The 20489-nt window shown below is 35.8% G+C and overlaps 1 protein-coding gene across 3 annotated transcripts in view; it reads left to right on the forward strand.

Annotated features, from left to right (window-relative positions):
* DLC1 (DLC1 Rho GTPase activating protein) overlaps positions 1–20489 on the forward strand; it is a 216539-nt gene that overhangs the window by 47356 nt on the left and 148694 nt on the right. For all 3 annotated transcript variants that reach the window (XM_059844764.1, XM_059844765.1, XM_059844769.1), the window contains 2 exons: positions 5537–5686; positions 8157–8297. In XM_059844764.1, the coding sequence (XP_059700747.1) occupies positions 5537–5686; positions 8157–8297 (291 nt within the window). The remainder of the gene's footprint in view (positions 1–5536; positions 5687–8156; positions 8298–20489) is intronic.

The raw sequence follows: 20489 nt of genomic DNA on the forward strand, positions 1-20489 counted from the left end.
ACTACCTGTGGTAATAGAGCATTAGTTAGAAAGTGATCCTGATTGACTTAGTTTAATACAGAGCTGTTCTGTTTCAAGAACAGCCACTTCAGGAGTCACTGCTATGCCATCCCTGCTGAGTTAACACAGCTGTGCAACAATGATTCCTCAGATTGTTCTGCACCAAGGTTTTTGAGTGATTTTCCATTTCATCAATAGCGAACTGCTAAATTTCATTATTAAAACAACATCTCTGCTAGACAGTTTACTCAGCTGACATGAAACTTGGAAAACTAGAATACTAAAAAAAAGCCTAAAATTAGTAAATAGTCTAGGGTTGAGTATGTGTTTAGGCAAAAAAAGCAGCTGTAGCAAGGAAATTACTACAAAGGAAAGCTTTTTGTTTGGATTAAATTGGCTTTGAATGTGAAAGATGTCAAGTTTTTACAATGGAAATCGGGTTAAGTTTAGGAGACAGTATCTGTGAAGAAAGAGCACATGAGTTTGAAAGTCTTTAGAAAAAGTTAGACAAATTGAGATGCTGCACCTCACTTCTGGTGCTGAAATCTCCTTGTTCCTATAATTTACCAGTTGGGTATATTTGGATTTTTTGTTCTCTGTCATTTTTCAGCACATTTTATTCTTATTCCAAGAGGGCAGCACTATCCCTGCAAGCCCTCTGCTTTACAGAAGGAGACATATTTTTTGCCTAGAAGTAGAAAAGGCATTGGTTTTGTTGAGACAACATATTATTCAGAGATTGGTTTTCTAATATGGTTGTGGTTTTTACTTTTTTCTGAGGATACAGTAGTGAAAATCAAAATTAGGACCTTACATAGAAATCAAGGTCCTCTGAAGACTTCAGTTTTACGAACATCACTTATTTTTGTGTTTAGCAGAAGTGAAAAAGCACATGTATACTAGTGCTGTTGAACACTTTATATTTGGAAAAACTGATCAGTGATCTAAAGTTCTTGTAAGGAAAATGAGAAGAGAAGCTTTTTGAGAAGACAAGCTATTCTCTCAACAGCAATTGTGAATGTGTAGATGAAGACCTGCAGGAATATATGAGCGTGACTCCTCACCTGTGGTGTGTACACAGGTGTAGGCTTACATTATTGGTTCCATTTTCAGCCTGTTCTATCTATTAGCTCAAATATTATTCATGATAGTAATCTTACTGTGATTTTTCTGGTGTCTAGGCTTGTATCTCAAATAAAAAATGAACAGAATGCTTGACCTTGGGTTTTAATATTCTCTGCCTACAATCCCTTCATAATGAATAGGACTCTAATTGTAGAATTATAGAGTGGTTTGTGTTGGAAGGGATCTTTAAGATCCTCAAGATCCAAATCCCCTGTCATGGGCAGATATATGGTACAATATAGCATAAAATTTAGAGAAAGATAAAATTCTTGGGTCTTTTTCAAAGTTTGTGAACTCTACAGTTCACAATGTAGAAGGATGAAAATTACAACTTATTTGCATATCTGCTAGTAAAAAATCATCAGACTAATTTCAAAACTGCATATTTTGCATTCTTCATTTGTTTCTTCCCATGAAAACCTTTATAGTAATAAATCGGTGATATATAAGAAAATTCTCTTTTTTCAGAAAAGATTTTTTTTTAGCAGGGAAAGACAAGAATGAGTAATGTAATGCCATCTGAAATATATAGCATTAATATAAGATTTTAACTCAGTCCAGCTGGCTGCAGACCAAGAATACTAAGCAAAACTCAGCCAGCTCTTTCCATAAATGATCTCTTTCTTTTGTGGGTACTCCAGCTCGCCTTGTCAATTGTGTAAAAAATCTTTCCTCTAAAATCCAAGTTTTCCTTTTCAAAGCAATCATGAATCTTGACACAAGAGTGTCAGGAAGGAGGTGGTGCCCTGATGGCCCTAACAGGGGAATGTTTAGAGTGGGGTATTCTCTCCCCTCCTTAACCATTGAGGACTGCACTGGCACTGGGAGGGTCTGCTCAGTCTGGATATCAGCAGATGTTTTCAAAGGGAGAACCTCCAGGGCAGGGGGAGTGACTCAATCCCCCTGAGGGTAATAAGAGAGAGCACAATCTTAGCTTTTGAGTACCAGTTTTTTCTGTACAAAATTTTTGCTATGAAAATTAAAATAGGTTTTACACCTTAACAGTCTACACCCTTTTGAAAAGGTGTCCTTTGCTTCAGCTCTACTCAGCCAAAAGAGGTATGTGGGGAAAGGGACTGCAGAAGGGACTGTGTGTGTGATGTAAAACAGTAGCTAGAGGGAAAAGGCAAAAACACACTTGGAGAAATACAGGGTTTAATACAGCAAGGAAGCGAAATACATCCAGTTCCATTTTTCCATGCCTGGATAAAACAGAATGGATATATTAAATCCAAATTTAGGGTCATAGCCTTTAATTGGTTTCTTATGTTTGAGTTGGTTAAAGTAATTGTAATGTATTGCTAGTACAGGTATGAAATTCGTGAAACCATAAATAAAAAGGAGGGGGTAAGTTCTTTCTAGAGATACTCTGATTAATGCTGCCTTCATACAGGGGTTTTTATTCATCAAGTGTTCAAAATAAAAATTATAACGTGTAGAGAATATTATTTTCAGAAATTTCCAGGTCTTCTCACAACTTGGTAGCACAAAGACACACAAGCACTTGAAGATATGGGAGTACATAGTGGGAAAATGTAGTGTTATTCTTGTCAATAATGATATGAGCTCCAAATTCACGAAAGCTAAAAAATCTGGCTAAATCTCATTTGCAGGCATGTTCTCAAAAATATTTTGATTCTATTAACATTGTTTGCTGATGATAGCAACAGGAGTTGTAGACTGTTTTCCTCCTTGTAAAAACATTAGGGGTTTTATAATTTAGGCAATAATTCAAATAATTCAAGCATCCTTCATTCTAGGAAGAGTTACAATGTTTTCTGTTCTAAGCATATGGATATATTCAAATTTAATTAGCTTCTTTATCACACCAGTGAGGATACCGATTAAAAGAAATATTGTTTTTTCGAGTTCATGACCTAAACTATTTCCTCCTTGTGTGGAGACATGTTAAAAATAAAATCTCCAGACAAATAACATATCAAGTTTGACCTACTGTTTATATTTTTTCTGCATGCCTGAATTGCCCTATGCAAATGCCTTAAGGCAGAAATTAAGGTTGTAAGGGCTTCATTTGACCAGACATCTTCTAATGGCCAAGTTTTCACTTCATAATGGTAAAGGTAGGATTTCTGTATAATTCTATACATGTAATTTATATTTTTGCATTCTAATTTGGACGGTACACAGCTACCAGTGGGAAATAATGGGAAAAAACTGGAAGCAAAGGAATCACTGTGTTTTCAAAATAAAACAAATTAATTGCTAATACCTTGCTGGCTATAGATCATATCACACATCAGTAATAAAATCTCAGAATATACACAAAAGGGAGATACAAAAAAGATAGAAAGGTTATAAAACTCTTGGAAATTCATTGGAGAATATCAAGGCTAAAACTGTCTAAACATAAATTAATCTTATAATAATGTTTCTTCTATATGTTGTGATGAATTTGCAACTCAGGATTAGTTTTTTTTATTTTATATGTTAATTTTTTTGTGTAATGCCTAGACTTGCATCTATACAAACTGATAGTGCCCCAGCAAAACAGGTGTTTAGTAAGTTGTAAAAGCAGAAACTATAGTGAAAATGTTAAATTTCTTACGTTGATGTGAACATCAGTGAGAACCACGAAGTTAGGACTTCTAAACAGAATAGCTAAATTCCATAATGATAATATTATTGTTTTCTGAAAACAATGTTTCCCTGCAAAGCCAGCACGTTATGGCAAGCCTGAGTATCACTCTGAGCAACATTTTGCCACCTCTTCATTTCAGCAGATTCTTCTCCAGCATTCTCAATCTGCTGCATACAAAGCAAGTTAATGCTATTTTGGCAGGATGAATCAAACAATTTGCTAGGGAAAAATTCCAGAATTTTTTTTTTTTTTGTCTTTGAGTGCAATACCTCATATCTCTCTAGCCTGAGAAAAAAACAAAACCAAAACCAACCAAAAAACCAGCAAACTTTAAAACCCCACCCAGATACCACCACTTCTTTTGTTGTGGCATGGCAATGAATTTCTGGTTTTTAAGTCCAGTGTCAATATTAGGTTGATTAGCCTTTACAGTGGTGTACTTCTAAGCAAAACCAATAGAAATAAAAACACGGTGAGGGGACTGTGTAGGAAGCTAGTTTAGTAACAGCTCTGGCATCCTCTGGACGTGTAAACTGGTGACAGTCTTGCTCAGCCTGGAGAACATGGCCCCTGTCGCAAACAAGATCATGTCTACTCTCTTAGCAGACACTCAACTGCTCCACTGGGCTTTCTGTACACATGCAGATTAGATGAAATAACTGTTCTGACATTTGTAAACCTCAGGTATCAATTTAACATCAGTTTAAATGAAGATCTATGCAGTGGAAATCAATCATTTGGGACATTGTGTTTTCAATTTGGAAGAAAATGAAACTTAACCCATTTTAGTGATTTCTGAGGTATTTTGAGGTGATATTCTCTCACCATCACTCCAAACTCAGTTCAAAGTCATCAGAGGATACTGCAAATTCAGCAGCTTTTTTAGAAACCCTTTGCATTGCACACTGTTTATAGCTCTGTATGGAGGGACAGATTTGTACTCTACTTTTCTAAGATTTGGTTATGTAACCATCACATCTGTCTTCATCTAAAGATCATGTAGACTGTGGTTTATATGACTATTTTATCTACACATATCCTTTAATTCTAGCAGGAGTCATCTAATTCATGTTTTGCAATGCCTTTGAAGCAGGCTACAAAAATCCTGCTAATGAATCCTACCAAGAGAAGTGTCTGTATAGCCTGAAAAACAGTTTAGTGACTATAAAATAAAAGGCTAATTCGGACACTTGGGCACAATGGTGCAATTGTAACATCTTGAGAAGGATTTAAAAAATATTATTTCCAGTGAGTTAGTGGAACTTTGTATTTTCTAAATTCAAATTATGAAAATCCATACAGGAACTAGTGGGGGTTTTCACAGCCCTAAATTTTGAGGCAGGCTTACTTATCTAAATTTGTGTTAAGTCTCTATATAAAAGGGAAAAGGAGGATGCCTCCATCTCAGATTAATCTTCATCATTTGTACTTGTATGATGAAGAAGATATGTACTTGTATGAATCAAGTTAAATAATCTGGGGTGAATATTTTGAGGAGTGTTTAGAATCCATAGCTGTTTTGAAAGTATGTGTATCCAGGTAATGATGCATTTATTCCAAACAATTGTGTTGTTAAAAAATTTAATTGCTATAATGGATGTATATTAAATATTAATATAAAATATGCTTTCAGCAGTACATTCCATCAATACTCAGTAAGATGGCAACAAAAAGCATTCTTTTTTTTAATTATTTCTGCTATTATTTAATGTACTTTCCTGGTAAATAAAGAAACAGAGTTTTCATAATTTAAGGTTATTCTCTCCAGCTAGTACCATTTCAGATTTAACAGTTGTATCTTCTGTTCCATAGGAAATAACAGAAGATCGGGATCGTTCACGACTGGATTCAATGGTGCTGTTAATTATGAAACTGGACCAGCTTGACCAGGATATTGAAAATGCTCTCAGTGCAGGCTCTTCCCCATCCAGCACCCCGACATACAAACGGAGGCATATACCTGTAATTTATTATTATTATTATTATTATTATTTTGTTTCACCTTTTTCTTTCAGTCCTCACAGTTTTCATCTCCTTAGTTTAGAACTAAAGTTCTTTTTGTAAAGAATTTTACTTGTAATTTTTTTTTTGTGTATGTACATGTTTTGAAGACAATAATACCGCCATCCATTATTTCCTTTTGGCATCCTCTCATAAATGAGAGCTTCAGAACTCACAGATAAAACAAAGAGAGATCAACAAGATTCAGAAAATGTCTGGCTCTCTAATTATCACCTGCTGTAAATGGAGAGCCAGCACAGGTTCAGGGTCACCCCAGTCTCGGAACATGAGTATGTGCCATTTGACATTACATAGAACTCAAAATAAGTCTGAGCTACAGGTCTTGTTTTTCTGCTAGGGGAAGGCAAAATGTCCTTAGTCATTCAAAGTTAGATTCTGGGCAGAACTTGAATTATTTAATGTAGGGGTTTTTTTATTCACTTAAAAGGATCATTCTTTGCTGAGAATAATTCAAAAGGTGATGGGACAGCTCACAAAAATGACTGATGCATTCTCTTTTTTTTCTGTAAAATGTTTACAAATGTAACTCTGAAGAACATGAAATGGCTGATCCAAGGTATTCTTGTGCAAGCTTCTTGTTAATTTCACCCACATGTGCTGCAGCTGTTTTTCAGTTCAAGAAACCTGAGAAACACTGCCCCAAGATCTCTAGACTAGCATTTGTATCTTTTTTTTTTGGTTAGTGATATTTTCTTTTAAATAACAAGGAGATTTTCCTTTGAAAGCCAGGCTTGATTATTGCTAAGTGAGTGGCCTGTAGGTAAAAAAAGTTGTATTTCACTGGGTTTGATCAGCTGAAAATTATATAATATGGCATTTTTAGAGGAAATCACATAATTTCACTTTCCATCGTTAAACATTTTCCCCCTGAATATCAATGCTCTCACAGTATCTCCTTAAACACACTGATGGCACAGGAAACCTGAAATACAGCGTTGGCATCTGTTCTCTATATCTCACCAATCCATGCCAGCACTCCAGCTAATTTGTTACAGCAATAAAGGGAGCAGAGGCAATGTGTATGAATAACCCTGCCTGATAATCAGAGGTGGTACCTGTTCCCATGCTGCAAAGCAACTCTGCAGAAGGACATCTTGCATCAAACATGGAATATATGCTCTCAATGGACAGTGATTTCCTAGGAATTTTTGAACCTTTGATAGTTGAGGACCAGAAGATCAAAATATCTGGTTTTCAGTATATATAGGTATTGAGTTCAGGCTCATATTTATTTTATAGTAAGAAGTCATTTGAATATGATGTAAAAACCTGGGTAATGCGGCAGAGATCACGGTTCTGCACCATGGCAGCATAGCTCTGCTAACTGGAAAGTTTTGAGAGCAGCTGTAGCCAAACTGACTGCAGAGGCTGGTCCATGGCTCTGCTGCATTTCCCAGTGCTTCACATTGCAGATGACTCACTGGCAGGAAATATCTGACTCAAATACATGGTCCTACCAAGAGTCCAGCTTTGTTCCTTACTTCTAATGCTTTTCAGAACACCACACACTCATGTACATGGCATATAGGCACCTGTCTAAATGGCAGCTTTGGCTTGGCAGACCAGAGACTTTACTGGAACTAATGAATCAAAGGGTGCTGTATCTTTTCAGATGAGGAGCAGAACCCCTAAGATGAATGCCCCATTTTTCATATATTCTAGGAACCTGGCATAAGGAAACTGAGGCTTCGTCTGCAAGGAGTTTTCTGGAATTAAGAGTTCAGGAGATTTTTTTGCATCCTGTGTAGCTGTATTCATGCAGGCTGCACCTCATCTAATAATCCTGACAGTATATGGCTGGTTCTACACATAGCCAGTGTCACAATTTATCTGCAAACAGTAAAATCCCTTGCCCTCACCCTAGGCAGTAAATCAAGCATGTGCTAAATTTTTACTTCCTCTACAATAAAATATACTGTATATCTTCTTTTTATTCTCAGAAAGAGGAATGTAATCAGTGTCATTAAAAGTAAGGGCATTTTAACCAGAGATGGTACTTGGCTGATAAGTGTCTGGTGATTCAAAAAAGCTGAGGAGCTGTACCTCTGAATTGTATAAACTGCTGGAGGGTGAAGTCATTTCATCTGCGTAATGGCTTACAGATGTTCACTAGCTTGCAGTGCTGCAGAGACAGAAGGTGGGAGCACACAGGAAATACTGAATATCAGAGAAAAATGTTAAACTTCCGCATCCCTCAACTGATTTTTCCTACCTTGCATTCTACCATTTGGCTTTGATGTTAGTAGTGATTTATAATTTCAGAACAGCAGCTAATGCAAATTGCCACATTGAAAAAGACAGCAAGCATTTGTATTTAAGTGAGCTTGCCTAAATATTTCCATTATTTAGCAAAATAAGATTCAATTTCACATTCACATTTACTAAAGAGACTTGCAAAATTTTTCTACAGGATGTTGAATCTGGTTCTGAAAGTGGAGTGGATGTTGCTTCAGTAAATCACTCGCAAACCAACTTGTCTTCTAATCTCCATGCTCCTGACCTGGCATCTCCCTCTTCAGTAGCCAGCTCTGGAGCTAAACCAAAGGCTGGGGTGAGTACAAAGGTTATATTTTTTTTAAACCTCTCACATTATTCCAGATTGCAAGTGAAAAAAAATATACTATTCATTACCTGGATTGTCCAACAGACTATGTGTTACACTGAGGAAAAAAATGGAAGGGGTCTCAAAGGGCCATTTTAGTGGCAAACTATACTAGATGCTTCAAATTTAAAAACACACTACTAACAGCTGATGATTACAATAAGCTGTGTTTTTATATAAGAAAATAATTTAAGGGAGCTATGCTATTTAGGAAGGTAAGTTTTTCTGAAGTGGTATCACTGAGAACATTTCATAAATCTCATGAAGGATGCTGCCAGAGAAAAATTGTTGCTGACTTATGATGTCCAAACCCAGTCATCCTGGTCCTCTTGAAGGTATCTACTACACTACTGATCTGAGAATGTCATTCTAAGGCAAAATTTGGTGAGTGGTTTCGGATGCTTTCCTAGAACAAAGGGGAACCTCTGAGCCAGCAGACACTTTTCTGCTGGTCCCAGTGCGTTCTAGGTGGTGAGGATAAAGGCTGGTCTGAGAGCCCAGATATGGCACGGAACCTCCTTCTATATTCATTCATAGATACACAGAACTATGAGAAGCATGGTTCTTTCTTTTGCTGTTTTCTATCCTTTGAAGAATTCTTCTTCATGGTGTTTCAGCCACCAACATGTGCAGAAATGCTCAGATGTCCTAGAAACTCCTGATGCACTATTGGTTCCCTCTTGAACTTGCTGTTTCCACTGCCTCAAGAAGCACAGAAATCTAGACTTTTAAGTTTTGCCTACACTAAAATGTCTTAGCATTACTCCTACTCCATCTGTTCACTTATTGAAATGTTTCTGGTTACCAGACCAGCAGAAAATCTAAGATAAAATATTAAAATAAAAAGTGTAGCGAGCATAAATATATGTTTAGAACAGGTCTATAAAAAGTAAAATAGAAGCCACCTGCCACTTGCACTACAATAATAGCAAGTTAACTAATGTCTTTGATTGTGGCTAACAGAAGTTCTAATAAACATTTACATTTGGGATTGTTCACTTGTACAAAAATAAATTCACTTGTAATTTATCATCAGTGCATAACGATAGCAAATAGAGAGCTCTGCACTCTGTCACTGCATACATAGCAGCACAAATTCTCAAATAAGTACATATGTTATTCTGGAAGGTGATATCCCATTTTACCAGACCCTGAGAAGCACACAGAAATTTTTTCACTTTTTAAGGTATTAAATGTCCCTTTTGAATTTTGGTTTCTCTGCTAGTATTTGGGGAACTTGACACCCACCCAGAAGTGTGGGTCACTTCCTGGGAGCTAATATTATGTGTTAATTCAGCTTCAGCAAGTATTTTTCTGACTTTTGCTGTGATTAATATATCATGCTGAATATATATGCAAATGTTACTTTATTATATAATTTTATAAGTTTTTATAAGTGAAGTTAAATTTTCTTCAAACACAACTGTCTTCTAAAGTTTTGCAGTGGCAACTCCTCCTACCCTGTAGCAATCCATGTAGTGATCTCGCCTGAAAATCCACAATGTGGTGTTCTGTCTATAAAGGAAACTGTAGTTTTTGGGGTTTGGGGAATTTTTTTGTTTTGTTTTTGTTTTTCTAATTTTGATTTGAATTTCATTTGGGGATTATTTTGCCAGACTAGCTATAGGAAAAAATTATTCTGCACCTGAAACTCAGTGAGCTACTTTTTAACAGTAATGGACTGTTCCAAAGATTTTGCTCCCTTTTTGGAGTTTGTTAGTGCTGATCTCCAAGGATTCCAGATGCTTGGTCTCCAAGGACAACTTCTTTTGTAGTGTTTATTAATAGTATGTAAACAGGAGTGCAAGGGTGATTAGTTATACTATGGAATGATTTGTGGTATTTTTAAACAAACTATAGCAAACAGTTGACTGCTTCAAAGTCAGGCTGTAAAGTTAAACACCACATCATATGCAGACCTGGGTAGTGGGAATACCAAGGCAGGGCAGGGAGATGTGAATTTGGATCTAGTTCCTGATAAAGAACTTGTAAAAGATTTTAACTGCACAGGATATAGTTCATTGTTAGAAAATTTGTGTACAGAAAATTTGTGCACAGGCAAACCATGCCCACTCATGTTCATTCAGTTTTATAAGGATTTAAACCAAAGTATTTCAAACAGTGTGACAATGTGTTGGGATATCCATAAGCATAATTTGGTTTGATAGTCCTAGTAGAAATTATTCGCTCCTTGGTTTATGGAAAGCAGGATATTTTAAATTTTCATGAGAAGATTTTATAAAATGTTAAACAAGAATTGCATTTAAAATATAGTGTCAATTAGAATATTCTATGAAAATAATAGTAACTATTATTTTAAATAAAATTGAGGTTATGTCTATATATTTCCATGCACAAGTTGTTTAACATTTTGTGAATGTTCACTTCTGGATAGTCAGACCCATTCTTGTCAGTGCGAATGCCTGTGTACAGTACATATCCATATGTGCAAGCACACACCTGCATGCTCACACACACAGAAAACTCCTTACTGAACACAGGCATGACAAGAAAAAACAGGGTTCTCCACAGAGCATTGTGGAAAGGCTTCTCTATGATTCTGCAGAGTGCAGCATGAAGGCCTTTGATATGCAGAAGGTATTTTGGGCTTATGAAAAGCATACAGCTGAATAACCTCCATCCTAAATTTAGGATGCCACTGTTATATCTCATGGTCAGGGTGAAATAGCTTCATGTGACCAACAGGGTGTTTGAGCCACAAATTGTACATGTTTGGAAAGGTGCTTATATGGACAGTCTTTGGGAAAATAAGGATTCATGTGACTGAACAGATACATTTCCGACATCATTTAGGATGGGAAAGTAAGAAATGGTTTTGGCATCCTTATGTTACTTACATTTACAAAGTAAAAAAAAAAAAATTCATGCTGTTATAATTAGCACATCTTTATGTTCTGGGGGTATTATTAATCAGTCTCCAAAACAAAGATTTTTGCATATTAGCATTAAGGATATACACTTGGCTAGCACTAATCACATGAGAGTTGAAATCGGGCTAAAAAAAATAAGAAATCAACAGTCTTTTGCCTCAGTGGCCATGAGAAACACTGGAAAAAGAGAGTGTCTTGTCTGAATTTGGAGAGAAAGGAATGTTGATATTCTACATGCCATTGCCTTGTACAAACCAATGCTATACATTAGGACAATTAAAATATTCTTAACCAGAAAGACCAGAAATTATTTCTTTTTAAATATGGTTTTATTATTTTAGAAACAATATGGGACTACATTACTTAGAATGTGCTTTAATGACTAAAAGCAAGTTACCATATCCTTCTCCAATGCCCAGTTAAAAGTTAATCAGTCAAGGAAAACTAGAATCAATTATCATTCTCCTTCTTTTTTTTTTTACTTCCTCTGTACAAAAAATTGGCTAAAGGACAACAGCAACTATGGCCTAAAAGTTGTGGCCAAAATCTTGTCCTTGAACATCTGCTCTGCAAAGCCTGTTTATTTTCTGTTCAGGTGAAAAAAAACCAGCCATGATTACTTTCTACTCCTTGTCTTGGCAGTCTTATCCCTCCTGCTTCAACAGTGTCCAAGTTAACCTTAATCACACTGTACAAAGGTAATCAGGCATCTATTATCACCAGAGTAGCTGGTACCTAGGAACAGATTGTTTTTCAGATTAGCTATAATGACTCATTTAAGATGCATTCAATTCTCAAAGTGATTTAAGAGATCAGTTATGTCTGCAAGTATAAAATTACCTAGTCTGGCTGAGCACTGGAATGGGCTTCAGGCATAGCTGCTGGTATCCCTGAAGCCTTGGATGAGCTCAGGAGTCCACTTTCACAAATCTTGTTACTGGACTGAGACAAAAACTTGTATTATCTAGATGACAGATTTGCAAACTTTTAATTTATATACACTAAAATAATTTAACCAAATGTGCTTTTGATTCATAATAATGTTTTTTTTTTAAATTTGAGCCTTTTAAAGTAAGCCAAATCATTTTGTGAAAAATAATTTTGGGACTTGTAGATTAAGAAAGAGTTTAAGTTTCTTACTACTTAACTAAACTTATTTTTAATTATGAAAGAAGCTAAAACTTATTGTAAGTAGAAGGAAGCCTTGATTTAAAATTAAATATTAATGACAGAGAATTATCAAATTATTCCAAGAGTTTGAAATGTTTACATTTCCTACTGCATTAGGTTATGCAGTAAATTCAGCGAACTATGAGGTATGCAAACATACAGAGTATGTCAGTGCATTCTGCTGACAAATCTTTAGCAGTGGGTCAGGCAATTTGAAAATGGTAGATTTTGGTCTCTGATAAATAGAAAATATAACATAAAAGTATCATTCAAAGTCCTCATGTAGCTTTTCTAAATTTTGCTGCCATTATAGCATTCCTTGAATTCTTATTTTACTCATTCAGGCAAACTGAATTAACTGAAAGTTAATCTGGTAAGCATCAGGGAGAAAGATCTTTACTGTGCAACATTAATTCAAATACTTTTTCTTTAAAAATTGATTATTTTTATGCATACAAGATGAGGAAACTCTGCCTGATCAAGTTGATTAATTTAGTATTGTCTTTCATATCTATGTTTAAAAGAAAGTGTTTTAGACAACCAATTTAAGGGAATTATGAAATTAACTTTTCCCACAATCACAATTTCATTTGAATTCTAACAATATCTGTATTCTGTTTTAAGTATCTCTTCCTATGATAATCCTAAGTGTACTTATTTTATCACAAATGAAATGACAGATCATTTTGTTCTGTGGAGTCTTTTAAGGACTGTAAATCTTAAAGGTGAGCCCTTTTTTTGGGGCGGGGGGCTGTTGGGTTTTTTGGCCGTTGAATCCTGAGTGACCAGTGTAAATTCACAATGCAATGGAAGGTTTGCAATGTTATACAGGCACAGCATGACCCAGGAAATACATGTATTACCCTATCTGCTCTCAGTTCCAAGTTCAACCCAACAAAGTATTGGTAATCTAAATAAACACCCAGCTTCTGAAGTGCCATGAAGACTTCTGAGACTTGCTAAGATGTCAAGTTGTACATTTACATTTCTGTCTCTTCTTGCAACTTGTTTACAGCAGCTATGCTTATATACTGGGGTTTTTTTCTCATGTTTTCTGCCTTTTGTAGAGTTGCTGACACTATCTTCAGCACTGTCTCCATCTGGTTGGTTTTGATAATCATTTTCTATAAACCAAAGAAAAAGTTTATGGCTTCTTCAGCTGTAACATCGCTAATTGTGCTCTTAGAAATGTAAAATATATTTTTTTCACTGTCTGCTGCCACCTGGTGTTTTGCTCTTTTAGATGAGGGGCACTGCACGGGGGACATCAAGCACTTGGACATAGGTAGATATGTTTTTGCAGAATTAGGGCATTATGCTGCAGTTAAAAGGTTTAATGATGAAAATTAGTTACCCTAGTCTATTTTTATTTTATGTTTAGAAATTACATATTGCAACTTTGATAACAAAATGCTTTGACTGAATAAAAAACTGTAAGTGAAAATTTCTAAGTCACTTATTGACTTAGAAGTTGTTCCCAAAGCAATGTTTATATTGAAAAAGTAAAGAAATATGCAGAAATCAATTTGCAAGTGGGGAAAAAGTTTTTTTTATCTACGCATAGATAAAATAACCTGTTTAGTTATTTGTGCCTCTTTCCAGCAAATAGATGTTTCTCATGATGACACACAGATAAGTCTGCTGGCAGCCTTGTCTCCTTCCAGTGGTTTGTGGATATGCCTAAACTGTCTCATTTAATAGAATCTTCCAGGTGAAAATTATTTTTTCTAAAAGCTATTTCTAACCATTACGTTAAAGGTTGAGCTTAAATATTAGGGTGATGTTAACAGTGGGTGGACAGTGATATTCCCTTGGTTTAAGACAAAGAGCCTAAAGAACTTTCAAAGCAAAGTGAATAGCAAATTTTAGATGGGCCTGCATCAGCACTATGTTGAATACTCTGTTTTATCACACACAGTCTGATTTTGCAGACTAGCATTGTTGAGGACAGGGATTCAGCCTCCTACTTTAGATATACACCTGAAAAGGAAGAAAGGAAAACTGTGCTGCGTATAAACTTAGGTGTATTTGCACTTGAAAATAAATTTAAAGATTATTCTTCATCAGTAAACCTTTTCCTCTTCTGAAATCGACAGTAGAAAGCTTCATTTCTCTAGATATGCAAGGTTTGATAGAATATCAGGATATCATGGGTTTTTTTATGTTAAACAACTCTCATATGAAGCTGGTCACCCCTAAATTTTTGAGTTTGCTGGGCTTTACTTTTCATGACAATACATTCTGAATGCCAGACTCTACATGAAATGTTCCCATTTGTTGTCCAATTTTAATGCCTGATAAGTTTAGTTCAAGTCTGTCTTCTGTGCTCTTCCATGTGGATTGAGTTGAATACCTACCAAGTTTCCCTTTTTTTCCTGAAGTTGCTTAAATATGTTTAACTGTATGTCAGTATGAAATTTTAACTCTTTTTCAGCACCTGCCAAGAAAAGCATACACGACATTTATATCACTAGGGTTTTTTGTAAAAATACTTTGTAAATTTTCCCTGTCAGTATGTAATCTATATAGTGCATTTCTGCATTGAAGAATTTCAATTCTGAGATGGAGTATGGCATTCTTGTTGAATGCATGTGGAAAGATGGGCAAAATTCTTAAACCATTTTCAATTAGAAGGCTGTGAGTGCAAAATTGCTGCAACTTATGTAAATCGCTGTTTAATGTCAGTGGCATTAAGAACTTATTTCTCTGAAGAAAACCAAAATCCACTAAGCACTGAAAAATTTTAATAATAATTTTTTGTTGTTGTTTAAATTGCTACAATGCAGAGATGTATACATCTGTATGGAATTACATTATTTTTACTATCACCCAACACTTGTAAAAATGATCACTGCAGGAGATGGTTATTGGAAAGGTGAGGTACACAGCAAGTAATCACTGCTTCTTAAAAACAAGGGACAATCTTTTTCAAGGATTAAATCTGTGAACATCACTGATATTTTGGAATTTAAAAGTAAATTGATCTCAAAACTTACTTAGGCATTTTTCTGGGAAAAAGTTTATAACCCATCAAAACAACAGATGGTGCACGTTATCATCACAGGCTTACTGTCAGTCATGAAATGAAGTCCTAAAGCAGGATTTGCGATTTGCCTTTTACTCAAGAATCAGAGTCTTTCATTGGGATTTCCATGGTTTTGTACACATCCTCTAGTCTGCTGCAGGTCTGGGGAGTGGAAAGTACCCTACATGAATCCAACACAGCCACAGACATGCTCTGAACCACTGACAGCTGTACATGGAAGCCCTTACTGGGCTATTTCTCTTACATGGAAGCTGTTTCTCTTGCACTGAGTTTTATCTCAACATAAGTTCTCCTAGCGACATATGCCTTCTCTCTTCCATGCCTGATAGTGCCTTTCACAGCAAGTAATAAATGCCAAACATTTCTGGGAAACTGTTGAAAAGAAGGAATCTGAAATTTCCTGCTAAAATTGTACTGAGATATATTGCATCAGTTATTACATCTGTACATCTCACTTTTTTAGAATTCTACCTCTTTAAAAGAGGTAGAATTGGAGGATATGATGAGAGATTAATTATACCACATGCAGACTAGCATAAGGATTTTAATGATGTAATTCCCCAAATCAGCATTGAAAATCTGTGCCAAAATGAGAAAAAAAATGTTCTGCGTGAAAGCCTTTAATAAACATCATAGAAAAAGATGCATGCATACATTTGTGACTGTTTCTATCCTGCTCAGTGATAACTCAAGATACCTTCAAAATCACCTGGAGCAGGCTTTCAGAAAGGGTCAGTAAGCCCCCTTGCTGGACAGTATGAAGGGATGGAAAGCAAGAGAACTTGGAGACTTGTTGCAGAAGCTAGGTTACAAATTTAGTGAGAACTGGGGATAAAGGGCTTTAAAGCTATGAAAAAACATGAACTTTTGGCCAACAGACCAGTAGGTGACAAAAGGCTGCAACTTTATACAGCCCAACAGTGTTGCACAGGACTTTGAGCTGGGACAAACTGCTGTTAGAAGCTGAATTATTTGTTACCTCATAATTTGCCAAGGACACCTTTAGTTTTAATTTTGGGTTGCTCTGTGAAGAAATCCATTGTATCTCTATCAGGCTCTGTGAGTACTTATTACATTTCCAAGGACTTAGATCACTGGGAGAGAAGAGGTCAAACTAAACAGCATGGATGTATGACCATCTTGTGACTGAGAGCCTTTACCTTATCCCTCAGCAATTCAGGAGAACAGAAAGATCAGAGTGTTTTGAAGATGGAAAAAAAAATGTCACTTCAGGAGTTAATTTGGATGATAATGCTTAGGTTCAGTGATGCAGTTCCTTTCTGTCTCCTCATTTGTGTTATTTGAGGAGGGGGTTCAAACCACCCAGCTGTCCCATGCAGTACTGCCAAGCAAAGCAGGTGAGATACACAATGACAGCAGGCAATCATATCTGAGCTGCCAAAAAATTACTGAGAAACCTACTGCTTTGAGTATCTGCTGCGCTAATCTCTGAAGTGATAATCATTAATGACTATTTAAACTAATATTTAAAAAGTTATCTTGACAAGATAGGATTTTTTCTATTTATTATAAGATAGTGTTACTGTAAAACTGTTTTTGAGTAATACTTTATTATTATTATCCAAAAGTTTGGTGCTTGATGGGATTTTGGCCTATGTTGAGATGTTATGAAATTTAAATCACTTTTGGCATAGTTGTATATATAAAAACAGGAAAGAACAGAATTATTTTTAAATTATTGTTTACTTTAACTTAACTATGCTCCTGAATCATTAAATTGTCTTTTTTCCTGTTTCTTCTTTTTGGTTTTTATTTCCCTTTTTCTTTTTGGTTTCTTCCTTCTTCTTCTTTCTTTCTTCTGCCTACTTCCTTTATTCTCTTTCTTCTTTTTTTTTTTTTTTTTCATTTTTCTCCTGTATTCTTTTTATTTTCTTTGCATTTTCCACCTTTCTGACTTTTACTCTGGCTCTGCATCTTGCCTAAAGTCGTTGTAGCTACATACACCAAATTGTACCCACCCTGCTCCAAAGTACATTTTGCCCCCTGCATATTCCATGGCTGTCTTTCACTAGATCACTCCCAATATGATCACTGGAATGGTTGTGGAATGAGCAGCCACAGTCTTGCTCATTTCTGTAAACATCTGAATTTCTTCTCCTCTAATTTACAGCTGGACAACAAGTCTACTGTGAATTGAAGCAGGTAGAATATTGGCACTTAGTGCAAAGATGGGGATTTGATGTTTTCCCAGCCATGGACTGAAGACCAGTGCCCCTGGGACACAAGTACATCACTAATAATTGTTTACACTGTCAGTCTTGCTAGTATTGAATTCAGACTCCATAAATTCACATCTCTGCTTGCAGTTGAGGTTATTTTAAGTGTGATTTGGGGGGAGGAGAGGGGGAGGGGAATAATGTGTATTTAGCTGAAGAGAGAATATGCAAAACCTCAAGAAAGGAAAGCTGTATTAAAGGGGAAAGAAACAATGTAATATGTAAATATGTCTTTTGTGAGAATTTCCTGTGTTTTATCTAAGAAAGAATTTCAGGCTTGAGTCCAAGACAAATAAAGGAGCACAGAAGGAGGGAATGAAGACAGAATTTGCGTAGAAAAAACAGTGACAACAGTTTAATCTTTCTGCCAGTAGATGGAGAGCTCAGGAAAGTAGAAGCACTCACATAAAAACCTTGCATCAGCTTCTTTAAGGGGGTGATAGATGAGAGAAGAAAAAAGCACGAAGCAGGGTGGGGGAAGGGAACAGATTGTAAACCAGGAGGAAACTGGGGAAAAAAAAATGGATTCTGAAAAGTAAAGAGGAAATGACAATTCCTAAAGTGTCAGCTCAGCTTGATCAAATCAGTTTGTTGGCACTGAATAAATAATTATCTTTTATGCCTTGTATACAGTATTCTTTACTTCTGGAACATGGTTTGAAAACGTGGCATGAATAGTTTGCATTACTGAAATTGAATAAATCCATGTCTGCCTTTTCAAGTACTTTTCCAGACACAGACATGCTGTGAATGACATCATGGAAAACCTTTTCTTTTTGTCCTTTACATATACCTCTCTTATAAGGAATTTTCTTCCTCCTGAGCTCTGCTTCTTCCTGTATCTCTCTCACTCCCTTCCATTTCTCACTTCTTGCTTGCTTGCTTTCCCTCTTTCTTTTCCTTCTCTCTTCTCTTGTCTTTCCTTTTTCTTTTCCTTTTTCTTTTTTCTTTTTCTTTTTTTTTTACTTCAAAGCCAGGGTGGAAGCAAGGAATTTGGTTAGCTCTCTGTTTAATAGTTGAAAGAGCATGGTTTGGGGTTTTTTAATGCACAAAATTCCTCTCAGTGAGACATGCCACACATTCTGATCTCTCCCCTTCAGGCAGTTACACACTATTAAATATGGGGTTGGAAATGACACGCATCTGGAAATACAGAAATGAAACAACCTTCCACTTTCTGCACTGCACTGTACAATGAAGGTGTTGTAAATTGTTAATTGAATGGCATGGGCTTCTAGTTAGTGGAGCTTTCTATAAATAGAAACTGTACATTCCAGTATGTTGCCACTTTTTTATTTTCTTCAAACTAACTGAAGAACCTTTATATGTTACACAGAGATTAGCAAAGTTTTATTTTGTATAATACGTAGTTTGTGCTCTGAAAATTTGTTCTATTTACCTTCTCTCACTGTCTTTATGACATTTTTGTACTATCCCTGGTTTAAAAGAGAAGTAAAATCCAGACAGCATGTACTTGATAGTCCCTGTATCCTACCACCCAAAAAATGGTGAAATATGATTACTGTATTTGAAATAATGCTCCACATATTACATAGAAAATAATAGCGAAGAATTGCCATGAGGGATACAGAAAGGCAAGCATGGTACTGCTTGAAATGGAAAGATGGGAGATCCTTTGACCTCCCAAAGTTATTCTGAAGTTTTGGATTCCCACTCTGAGAAGACAATATTGTCTGTATGTGAATGGCACTGGACTGGGAAGCTTATTCTCCCACAGTAGTTTGAGAGGTGACACAAAACTGCGCATCGGAGACATCTAGTGAGGAATTATATGCCATTGAGTCTGAAGACTACAATGTGAAACTGAAGAAGGGTTTAGTTTCATAGAAGGGAGTGGAGTAGATGATGGAATTAATCTCTCATTAGTGTGTGGTCCTGCAGAATGCACTTTCTTTACAAAGCCATCACTCTCAGTCCAGCATATTTTAAGTGCAATGCTATAGCCCTAAACCCACAGTTTACTAGTATCAATGAGAAAATGCAAGATGATGTGGGATTAAATATACAGTTCCTTTGAAATGTGATGAGTTTCAAAACACCTCAAAAGATTGACTGAGATAGGTGTCCTTGGAAGACTAATTGAACTTTCATATAGCAAAATTTTATATTTAAAATAGTTACTATTTAAAATTCTGAAATTTCTGCTATTCAATTCACCAATTCAGTATCTGATTGGAGAACCCATGGGGTGATAGCTTTAAGGCAGATAGAAAAAAACATAACAGAAAGTGATAGAGCCAATTCTATATGCAGCTTTCAAACCATTAAAACAGAACAGTGTTGGCTCATTGAAGAGATTTGTTACATAGTCACATGCAATTTGTCTACTTTTGCTGCTTTGCCAATACAAAAGCAATTCAAGAAAGATCTAGTTTTGCTGTTGCCAGTACTGAGTGATGGTTCAATGTGCTTTGGGATTTCAGGGTTTTTTAAAACCTCTATTCTTAGGAAAGGAAAAAAATCCTTAACAGGTTTCTCACGTAGTTTAGCACATCCTGTGGATAATGTCTTGGAAATACAGAAATTGCGGGGAAAATAATCTAAGCACATGAATTCTATAAAGGAAAATATAGACTTTTTTTTCCCCCTAATTCAAAGAACCTATCTACCTAGAAGCCATTCTGTGCTTCAGGAAGACATGTGATTGTCAAATATTGTGAAAATATTGCCAAGAAATAAAGGAATTTGGGGATTTATATGTTCTCTTCCTTGCACTTTTAATAAGGAAGAATTTATAATTTCTTCCAAGAGCCTAAGGTCTGCCTTGAAAACATAA

The sequence above is a fragment of the Haemorhous mexicanus genome, chromosome 4 (genome assembly GCF_027477595.1).
Source record: "Haemorhous mexicanus isolate bHaeMex1 chromosome 4, bHaeMex1.pri, whole genome shotgun sequence".
Taxonomy (NCBI): domain Eukaryota; kingdom Metazoa; phylum Chordata; class Aves; order Passeriformes; family Fringillidae; genus Haemorhous; species Haemorhous mexicanus.